This window comes from Pecten maximus, chromosome 15 (assembly GCF_902652985.1).
Source record: "Pecten maximus chromosome 15, xPecMax1.1, whole genome shotgun sequence".
Taxonomy (NCBI): domain Eukaryota; kingdom Metazoa; phylum Mollusca; class Bivalvia; order Pectinida; family Pectinidae; genus Pecten; species Pecten maximus.
The window spans coordinates 7107011-7118068 of record NC_047029.1 but is presented as its reverse complement, the minus strand read 5'-3'; the positions used below and the strand labels follow the sequence as shown (position 1 = coordinate 7118068).

Genomic DNA, 11058 nt, shown 5'->3' with positions numbered 1-11058 from the left:
TCTAATTCCGACGTCACGAAATGCAGGGAAATCCCTTGTTACCATATTTGGGTACGATTAACTCAAAGCGCTGATTTGGGGTTGATAAGATATTATGCAAAATGAGAATGTTAATAATCGACCAATCGGGAAAAGGGAAAAGCAAAGTTTTATCATGAAATAATAAGAAAAAAATACACATAAATGTAAAAATGTAAGGATTTAATTTATCGCATTATCAGTCACATGGCGCGCGATTCATTTACAGAGAGACGCACATGGCTGTACCTTCCCCTTAAATCACTGTATTGAGAGGTAATGTCAGTTGTAGGAGAACTTGATAGTTATAGGGGAAGACGTGCTAAATATTTAGCTATTTAGAGACCGTTTGTAAGTTACATGGATTGGATTATCTGGAGTGTAGGTTAAACGATTAATAGTTCCTGGGTTTGGTATTATCACTTAATAACAAAATAAATTCATTCAATGACGGTGTCTGTGAAAGACGGGCCACCGGAGGATGATTTTATAGTGTTATCACGCCGAAACTCCATACCTAAACACAGTATCGTAACATCCCGCCCGGTCACTTACTGAACACAGATCAGTGTACCTGGTGACTCTATGGATACGTGGTGTTAGTTGTCACCTGAATTTGATGAGGGTATTTAACGTGCATGGCTGGAATGTTCAGACGACAGAGTCGTTCCCTATCTTTCAATCACACCATTATTACATTCTATAGCATCTTTTTATTACCCATAAACTGGGCAATTTCTAATTGCGTTTCCTTTACATTTCAGCGTAATTTTCATTCGGGATAAAACTCGATTAAAGGGTTAATGATTTAGGATTTATAGCGAGAGCAAATGCCACACACTATAACAAGTACGTGTACTATGGTGCTTGACCTTATTTATAGTATTTGTTTTCGGGTGAAGCCGTGTTTTTATGATTTAGTGGATGATACTCATTGGTGTAGGGCAGTGAAAGTAGGTCCGTGGGGAGACAGAAGGTCCGTGGGAAGACAAAAGGTTCGTGGGAAGACAAAAGGTCCGTGGGGAGACAGAATGTCAGTCGGGAGACAGAATGTCCGTGGGGAGACAAAATGTCCGTGGGGAGACAATAGCTCCGTGGGGAGACAGAAAAGTTCCGTGGGTAGACAGAAGTTCCGTGGGGAGACAAAGGGTCCGTAGGGAGAAAGAAGTTCCGTGGTGAGACAAAATGTCCGTGGGGAGACAGAAAGGTCCGTGGGGAGACAAGAGGTCCGTGGGGAGACAGAAGTTCCGTGGGGAGAAAGAAGGTCCGTGGTGAGACAAAAGGTCCGTGGGTAGACAGAAGTTCCGTGGGGAGACAGAAGATCCGTGGGGAGACAAAAGGTCCGTGGGGAGACAAAATGTCCGTGGGGAGACAGAAGGTCCGTGGGGAGACAATAGCTCCGTGGGGAGACAGAAGTTCCGTGGGGAGACAGAAGATCCGTGGGGAGACAAAGGTCTGTGGGGAGACAGAAGGTCCGTGGGGAGACAATAGCTCCGTGGGGAGACAGAAGTTCCGTGGGGAGAAAGAAGGTCCGTGGGGAGACAGAAGGTCCGTTGTGAGACAGAAGGTCCGTGGGTAGACAGAAGGTCCGTGGGGAGACAAGAGGTCCGTGGGTAGACAGAAGTTCCGTGGGGAGAAAGAAGGTCCGTGGGGAGACAGAAGGTCCGTGGGTAGACAGAAGTTCCGTGGGGAGACAGAAGTTCCGTGGTGAGACAAAATGTCCGTAGGGAGACAGAAGGTCCGTGGGGAGACAGAAAGTCCGTGGGGAGACAGAATGTCCGTGGGGAGACAAAATGTCCGTGGGGAGACAATAGCTCCGTGGGGAGACAGAAGGTCCGTGGTGAGACGGAAGGTCCGTGGGAAGACAGAAGTTCCATGGGGAGACAGAAGTTCCGTGGTGAGACAAAATGTCCGTAGGGAGACAGAAGGTCCGTGGGGAGACAGAAAGTCCGTGGGGAGACAGAATGTCCGTGGGGAGACAAAATGTCCGTGGGGAGACAATAGCTCCGTGGGGAGACAGAAGGTCCGTGGGGAGACAGAAGGTCCGTGGGAAGACAATAGCTCCGTGGGGAGACAGAAGTTCCGTGGGGAGACAGAAGGTCCGTGGGGAGACAGAAGGTCCGTTGTGAGACAGAAGGTCCGTGGGGAGACAGAAGTTCCGTGGGGAGACAGAAGGTCCGTGGGGAGACAGAAGGTCCGTGGGGAGACAGAAGGTCCGTGGGGAGACAATAGCTCCGTGGGGAGACAGAAGTTCCGTGGGGAGACAGAATGTCCGTGGGGAGACAGAAGGTCCGTGGGGAGACAGAAGGTCCGTGGGGAGACAATAGCTCCGTGGGGAGACAGAAGTTCCGTGGGGAGACAGAAGGTCCGTGGGTAGACAGAAGATCCGTTGTGAGACAGAATGTCTGTGGGGAGACAGAAGGTTCGTGGGAAGACAGAAAGTCCGAGGGGAGACAATAGCTCCGTGGGGAGACAGAATGTCCGTGGGGAGACAGAAAGTCCGTGGGGAGACAAAAGGTACTTGGGGAGACAAACGGATCCTGGACATTCAAATAAGTGTTTTTATGTAGCTAGTGATTATGCACCAAGAGTACATTTAAATGCACAATTTTATATTCTTACGAATTATGTATCGTCACGTCAAGTTTATATAACATTGTTAAGATGAGCTATAAAATAAACCTTCTAGGGGATATCACCGTCGTGAACAGCCAGTTTCGATGTAACAAAAACTGCATTTAGATTTCTTCACCCAAGACCCTGATGTGTAACCCTTTCGTCGGCCTGTGTGAATCAGTTACTATCTTTCCGACGAAATCTTCTAATTTTTTGTTTTCTATAATCCTTTGGTTGGTTTGGTTTGTTTAACGTCCTATTAACAGCCAGGGTCACTTAAGGACGTGCCAGGTTTTGGAGGTGGAGGAAAGCCGGAGTACCCGGAGAAAAACCACCGGCCTACGGTCAGTACCAGGCAACTGCCCCACGTAGGTTTCGAACTCGCAACCCAGAAGTGGAGGGCTAGTGATAAAGTGTCGGTACACCTTAACCACTCGGCCACCGCGGCCCCAAATATAATACAATTCTTTTTTATTTGATATATAATAAAGACAAACGTGTACATTATTTGTGTATCATGTTTGTTTTATTATTTGTTGTTGTTTACATGATTTCCATCGCCCGCTGTACAGTATTAGAGAAAATCAAATCGAATTGACATCAATACACTTTTAATGGTCAAAATACAGTAGAAGTGGGGGTGGTTAATACTGTTTAATGCTAAAAGACAAAGATCGTTTAAGACGAACATCGTCGGGGACAATCTCCATTAAAGGTAGTGATTGTTTTAGGTAGATAAAGATATACGTTGTTATTATCTCACGGGAAATGAAAGTATTGCTGTTTTCATAATTTACTAAAAAAAAACAAAAAAAAAACGACAAAAACCATGTTATTATCGCCTGAATGATTTAGTACCGAGCTTTCCAAACGAGGTTTACGATTTCCCGAAGGTACGCTATAACAGGAAATGGCTTTTAAAAACAATAATATTCTTGTAACAGTTTTACCAATATAATCAGATTATGTTACCAATAACTTAGAGTGTCACTAGAGTGCAATACATACATACATATACATACATATATATACAAAATACATACAGAAATGATCACACAATGATGTTCTAAAATCTAGCTGTAAAGAGAATGTCGCATTAGGGAAATAGGTGATATATCACAAGGCTGTAGAGAGGGGGTACATTAGGGGAGTCAGTAATTTACCTAACCAGCTGTAGAGAGGGGGTACATTAGGGGAGTCAGTGATATATCACAAAGCTGTAGAGAGGGGGTACATTAGGGGAGTCAGTGATATATCACAAAGCTGTAGAGGGGGTACATTAGGGGAGTCAGTGATATATCACAAGGCTGTAGAGGGGGTACATTAGGGGAGTCAGTGATATATCACAAAGCTGTAGAGGGGGTACATTAGGGGAGTCAGTGATATATCACAAAGCTGTAGAGGGGGTACATTAGGGGAGTCAGTGATATATCACAAAGCTGTAGAGAGGGGGTACATTAGGGGAGTCAGTGATATATCACAAAGCTGTAGAGAGGGGGTACATTAGGGGAGTCAGTGATATATCACAAAGCTGTAGAGAGGGGGTACATTAGGGGAGTCAGTGTTATATCACAAAGCTGTAGAGAGGGGGTACATTAGGGGAGTCAGTGATTTATCACAAAGCTGTAGAGAGGGGGTACATTAGGGGAGTCAGTGATATATCACAAAGCTGTAGAGAGGGGGTACATTAGGGGAGTCAGTGATATATCACAAAGCTGTAGAGAGGGGGTACATTAGGGGAGTCAGTGATATATCACAAAGCTGTAGAGAGGGGTACATTAGGGGAGTCAGTGATTTATCACAAAGCTGTAGAGGGGGTACATTAGGGGAGTCAGTGATATATCACAAAGCTGTAGAGAGGGGGTACATTAGGGGAGTCAGTGATATATCACAAAGCTGTAGAGAGGGGGTACATTAGGGGAGTCAGTAATTTACCTAACCAGCTGTAGAGAGGGGGTACATTAGGGGAGTCAGTGATTTACCTAACCAGCTGTAGAGAAGGGGTACATTAGGGGAGTCAGTGATATATCACAAAGCTGTAGAGAGGGGGTACATTAGGGGAGTCAGTGATATATCACAAAGCTGTAGAGAGGGGGTACATTAGGGGAATCAGTGATTTACCTAACCAGCTGTAGAGAGGGGTATATTAGGGGAGTCAGTGATTTACCTTACCAGCTGTACAGAGGGGGTACATTAGGGGAGTCAGTAATTTACCTAACCAGCTGTAGAGAGGAGGTACATTAGGGGAGTCAATGAAATACCTAACCAGCTGTAGAGAGGGGGTACATTAGGGGAGTCAGTGATTTACCTAACCAGCTGTAGAGAGGGGTACATTAGGGGAGTCAGTGATTTACCTAACCAGCTGTAGAGAGGGGGTACATTAGGGGAGTCAGTAATTTACCTAACCAGCTGTAGAGAGGGGGTACATTAGGGGAGTCAATGGAATACTTAACCAGTTATAGAGAGGGGGTACATTAGGGGAGTCAGTGATTTACCTAACCAGCTGTAGAGAGGGGGTACATTAGGGGAGTCAGTGATTTACCTAACCAGCTGTAGAGAGGGGGTACATTAGGGGAGTCAGTGATTTACCTAACCAGCTGTAGAGAGGGGGTACATTAGGGGAGTCAGTAATTTACCTAACCAGCTGTAGAGAGGGGGTACATTAGGGGAGTCAATGGAATACTTAACCAGTTATAGAGAGGGGGTACATTAGGGGAGTCAGTGATTTACCTAACCAGCTGTAGAGAGGGGGTACATTAGGGGAGTCAGTGATTTACCTAACCAGCTGTAGAGAGGGGGTACATTAGGGGAGTCAGTGATTTACCTAACCAGCTGTAGAGAGGGGGTACATTAGGGGAGTCAGTGATTTACCTAACCAGCTGTAGAGAGGGGGTACATTAGGGGAGTCAGTGATTTACCTAACCAGCTGTAGAGAGGGGGTACATTAGGGGAGTCAGTGATTTACCTAACCAGCTGTAGAGAGGAGGTACATTAGGGGAGTCAATGAAATACCTAACCAGCTGTAGAGAGGGGGTACATTAGGGGAGTCAGCGATTTACCTAACCAGCTGTAGAGAGGGGTACATTAGGGGAGTCAATGAAATACCTAACCAGCTGTAGAGAGGAGGTACATTAGGGGAGTCAATGAAATACCTAACCAGCTGTAGAGAGGGGGTACATTAGGGGAGTCAGTGATTTACCTAACCAGCTGTAGAGAGGGGTACATTAGGGGAGTCAATGAAATACCTAACCAGCTGTAGAGAGGGGGTACATTAGGGGAGTCAGTGATTTACCTAACCAGCTGTAGAGAGGGGGTACATTAGGGGAGTCAGTGATTTACCTAACCAGCGGTAGAGAGGGGGTACATTAGGGGAGTCAGTGATTTACCTAACCAGCTGTAGAGAGGAGGTACATTAGGGGAGTCAATGAAATACCTAACCAGCTGTAGAGAGGGGGTACATTAGGGGAGTCAGTGATTTACCTAACCAGCTGTAGAGAGGGGGTACATTAGGGGAGTCAGTGATTTACCTAACCAGCTGTAGAGAGGAGGTACATTAGGGGAGTCAATGAAATACCTAACCAGCTGTAGAGAGGGGGTACATTAGGGGAGTCAGTGATTTACCTAACCAGCTGTAGAGAGGGGTACATTAGGGGAGTCAATGAAATACCTAACCAGCTGTAGAGAGGGGGTACATTAGGGGAGTCAGTGATTTACCTGACCAGCTGTAGAGAGGGGTACAATAGGGGAGTCAGTGATTTACCTAACCAGCTGTAGAGAGGGGGTACATTACGGGAGTCAGTGATTTACCTAACCAGCTGTAGAGAGGGGTACATTAGGGGAGTCAGTGATTTACCTAACCAGCTGTAGAGAGGGGGTACATTAGGGGAGTCAGTGATTTACCTAACCAGCTCTAGAGAGGGGTACATTAGGGGAGTGAGTGTTTTACCTAACCAGCTGTAGAGAGGGGTACAATAGGGGAGTCAGTGATTTACCTAACCAGCTGTAGAGAGGGGGTACATTACGGGAGTCAGTGATTTACCTAACCAGCTGTAGAGAGGGGGTACATTAGGGGAGTCAGTGATTCACCTAACCAGCTGTAGAGAGGGGGTACATTAGGGAAGTCAGTGATTTACCTAACCAGCTGTAGAGAGGGGGTACATTAGGGGAGTCAGTGATTTACCTAACCAGCTGTAGAGAGGAGGTACATTAGGGGAGTCAATGATTTACCTAACCAGCTGTAGAGAGGGGGTACATTTGGGGAGTCAGTGATTTACCTAACCAGCTGTAGAGAGGGGTACATTAGGGGAGTCAGTGATTTACCTAACCAGCTGTAGAGAGGGGTACATTAGGGGAGTCAATGAAATACCTAGCCAGCTGTAGAGAGGGGTACATTAGGGGAGTCAGTGATTTACCTAACCAGCTGTAGAGAGGGGGTACATTAGGGGAGTCAGTGATTTACCTAACCAGCTGTAGAGAGAGGGTTCATTAGGGGAGTCGGTGATTTACCTAACCAGCTGTAGAGAGGGGTACATTAGGGGAGTCAGTGATTTACCTAACCAGCTGTAGAGAGGGGTACATTAGGGGAGTCAGTGATTTACCTAACCAGCTGTAGAGAGGGGTACATTAGGGGAGTCAGTGATTTACCTAACCAGCTGTAGAGAGGGGGTACATTAGGGGAGTCAGTGAAATACCTAACCAGCTGTAGAGAGGGGTACATTAGGGGAGTCAATGAAATACCTAACCAGCTGTAGAGAGGGGGTACATTAGGGGAGTCAGTGATTTACCTAACCAGCTGTAGAGAGGGGGTACATTAGGCGAGCCAGTGATTTACCTAACCAGCTGTACAGAGGGGGTACATTAGGGGAGTCAGTGATTTACCTAACCAGCTGTAGAGAGGGGGTACATTAGGGGAGTCAGAAATTCACCTAACCAGCTGTAGAGAGGGGGTACATTAGGGAAGTCAGTGATTTACCTAACCAGCTGTAGAGAGGGGGTACATTAGGGGAGTCAGTGATTTACCTAACCAGCTGTAGAGAGGGGGTTCATTAGGGGAGTCGGTGATTTACCTAACCAGCTGTAGAGAGGGGTACATTAGGGGAGTCAGTGATTTACCTAACCAGCTGTAGAGAGGAGGTACATTAGGGGAGTCAATGATTTACCTAACCAGCTGTAGAGACGGGGTAGATTTGGGGAGTCAGTGATTTACCTAACCAGCTGTAGAGAATGGTACATTAGGGGAGTCAGTGATTTACCTAACCAGCTGTAGAGAGGGGTACATTAGGGGAGTCAATGAAATACCTAGCCAGCTGTAGAGAGGGGTACATTTGGGGAGTCAGTGATTTACCTAACCAGCTGTAGAGAGGGGGTACATTAGGGGAGTCAGTGATTTACCTAACCAGCTGTAGAGAGGGGGTACATTAGGGGAGTCGGTGATTTACCTAACCAGCTGTAGAGAGGGGTACATTAGGGGAGTCAGTGATTTACCTAACCAGCTGTAGAGAGGAGGTACATTAGGGAAGTCAATGATTTACCTAACCAGCTGTAGAGAGGGGGTACATTTGGGGAGTCAGTGATTTACCTAACCAGCTGTAGAGAGTGGTACATTATGGGAGTCAGTGATTTACCTAACCAGCTGTAGAGAGGGGTACATTAGGGGAGTCAGTGAAATACCTAGCCAGCTGTAGAGAGGGGTACATTAGGGGAGTCAGTGATTTACCTAACCAGCTGTAGAGAGGGGGTACATTAGGGGAATCAATGAAATACCTAACTAGCTGTAGAGAGGGGGTACATTAGGGGAGTCAGTGATTTACCTAACCAGCTGTAGAGAGGGGGTACATTAGGGGAGTCAATGATTTACCTAACCAGCTGTAGAGAGGGGGGTACATTAGGGGAGTCGGTGATTTACCTAACCAGCTGTAGAGAGGGGTACATTAGGGGAGTCAGTGATTTACCTAACCAGCTGTAGAGAGGAGGTACATTAGGGAAGTCAATGATTTACCTAACCAGCTGTAGAGAGGGGGTACATTAGGGGAGTCAGTGATTTACCTAACCAGCTGTAGAGAGGGGTACATTAGGGGAGTCAGTGATTTACCTAATCAGCTGTAGAGAGGGGTACATTAGGGGAGTCAGTGAAATACCTAGCCAGCTGTAGAGAGGGGTACATTAGGGGAGTTAGTGATTTACCTAACCAGCTGTAGAGAGGGGGTACATTAGGGGAATCAATGAAATACTTAACTAGCTGTAGAGAGGGGGTACATTAGGGGAGTCAGTGATTTACCTAACCAGTTGTAGAGAGGGGTACATTAGGGGAGTCAGTGATTTACCTAACCAGCTGTAGAGAGGGGGTACATTAGGGGAGTCAGTGATTTACCTAATCAGCTGTAGAGAGGGGTACATTAGGGGAGTCAGTGATTTACCTAACCAGCTGTAGAGAGGGGGTACATTAGGGGAGTCAGTGATTTACCTAACCAGCTGTAGAGAGGGGTACATTAGGGGAGTCAGTGATTTACCTAATCAGCTGTAGAGAGGGGTACATTAGGGGAGTCAGTGATTTACCTAACCAGCTGTAGAGAGGGGGTACATTAGGGGAGTCAGTGATTTACCTAACCAGCTGTAGAGAGGGGTACATTAGGGGAGTCAGTGATTTACCTAACCAGCTGTAGAGAGGGGTACATTAGGGGAGTCAATGATTTACCTAACCAGCTGTAGAGAGGGGTACATTAGGGGAGTCAATGAAATACCTAACTAGCTGTGTTTCTATCACCTCACTATTTTGGATGGGATTGTCTTGCTATAGGTGTAAGTAGAGGACACATTTGATATTTGTGATCTGTCTAGGACGGTTTAGATTTTGTTTGGTTGTGTTTTGAATTGTTGTGTTGCCAATCTACATATCATGTTATCTATAACGTTCTAAATCAAACATCTCTAGAACACGACACAAACATATATCAAGATTATTCTGAAAACAAAGCACGCTAATACACGTCAGTCCTTATTGATCCTGGTGATATCACTTCTCATTATCGCTTTCCCTCATCCCTCCTAAAACATCAGAACTTTTTTCTTTTTACGTTTGCAGATCGGATATTTATGTATGTGATAAAATCTGGCAAAAAGATTATCCTTCCTTTCTTTCACGCTCTCAATACTGAATAATGTCATCAGCAATACTTCGTCAACACGGTACATACACATGTATATTCCCTGTGGTTAGCAGGGTGTTATATCTATCGTCACCAGGGTATTACCTGTCGTCACCAGGGTATTATCTGTCGTCACCAGGGTATTATCTGTCGTCACCAGGGTATTTTCTGTTGTCACTAGGGTATTATCTGTTGTCACCAGGGTATTATCTGTTGTCACCAGGGTATTATCTGTCGTCACCAGGGTATTATCTGTTGTCACCAGGGTATTATCTGTTGTCACCAGGGTATTATCTGTTGTCTCCAGGGTATTATCTGTTGTCACCAGGGTATTATCTGTTGTCACCAGGGTATTATCTGTTGTCACAAGGGTATTATCTGTTGTCACCAGGATATTATCTGTCATCACCAGTGTATTATCTGTCGTCACCAGGGTGTTATCTGTTGTCACTATGATATTATATGTTGTCACCAGGGTATTATCTGTCATCACCAGGGTATTATCTGTTGTCACCAGGATATTATCTGTCATCACCAGTGTATTATCTGTCGTCACCAGGGTGTTATCTGTTGTCACCAGGTATTATCTGTCGTCACCAGGATATTATATGTTGTCACCAGGGTATTATCTGTTGTCACCAGGGTATTATCCGTTGTCACCAGGGTATCATCTGTTGTCACAAGGGTATTATCTGTTATCACCAGGGTATTATATCTGTCGTCACCAGGGTATTATCTGTTGTCACCAGGGTATTATCTGTTGTCACCAAGGTATTATATCTCATCAACAGGTATTATCTGTTGTCACAAGGGTATTATCTGTCGTCACCAGGGTATTATCTGTTGTCACTAGGGAATTATCTGTTGTCACCAGGGTATTATCTGTTATCACCAGGGTATTATCTGTTGTCACTAGGGAATTATCTGTTTTCACCAGGGTATTATCTGTCGTCACCAGGGTATTATATGTTGTCACCAGGGTATTATCTGTTGTCACCAGGTTATTATCTGTTATCACCAGGGTATAATCTGTTGTCACTAGGGTATTATCTGTTGTCACCAGGGTATTATCTGTTGTCACCAGAGTATTATCTGTTGTCACCAGGGTATTATCTGTCGTTACCAGGGTATTATATGTTGTCACCAGGGTATTGTATGTCGTCACTAGGGTATTATATGTTGTCACCAGGGTAATATCTGTCGTCACCAGGGTATTATCTGTTGTCACCAGGGTATTATCTGTTGTCACCGAGGTATTATCTGTTGTCACCAGGGTATT

General features: G+C 45.5%; 1 protein-coding gene across 1 annotated transcript; it reads left to right on the top strand.

The window, feature by feature from the left end:
* Positions 1-1735: 1735 nt before the first annotated feature.
* Positions 1736-2395, top strand: LOC117344120. The gene has a single exon (XM_033906766.1). It carries the CDS (start codon positions 1736-1738, stop codon positions 2393-2395), a length of 660 nt encoding a protein of 219 aa, XP_033762657.1.
* The last annotated feature ends 8663 nt before the right edge of the window (positions 2396-11058 follow it).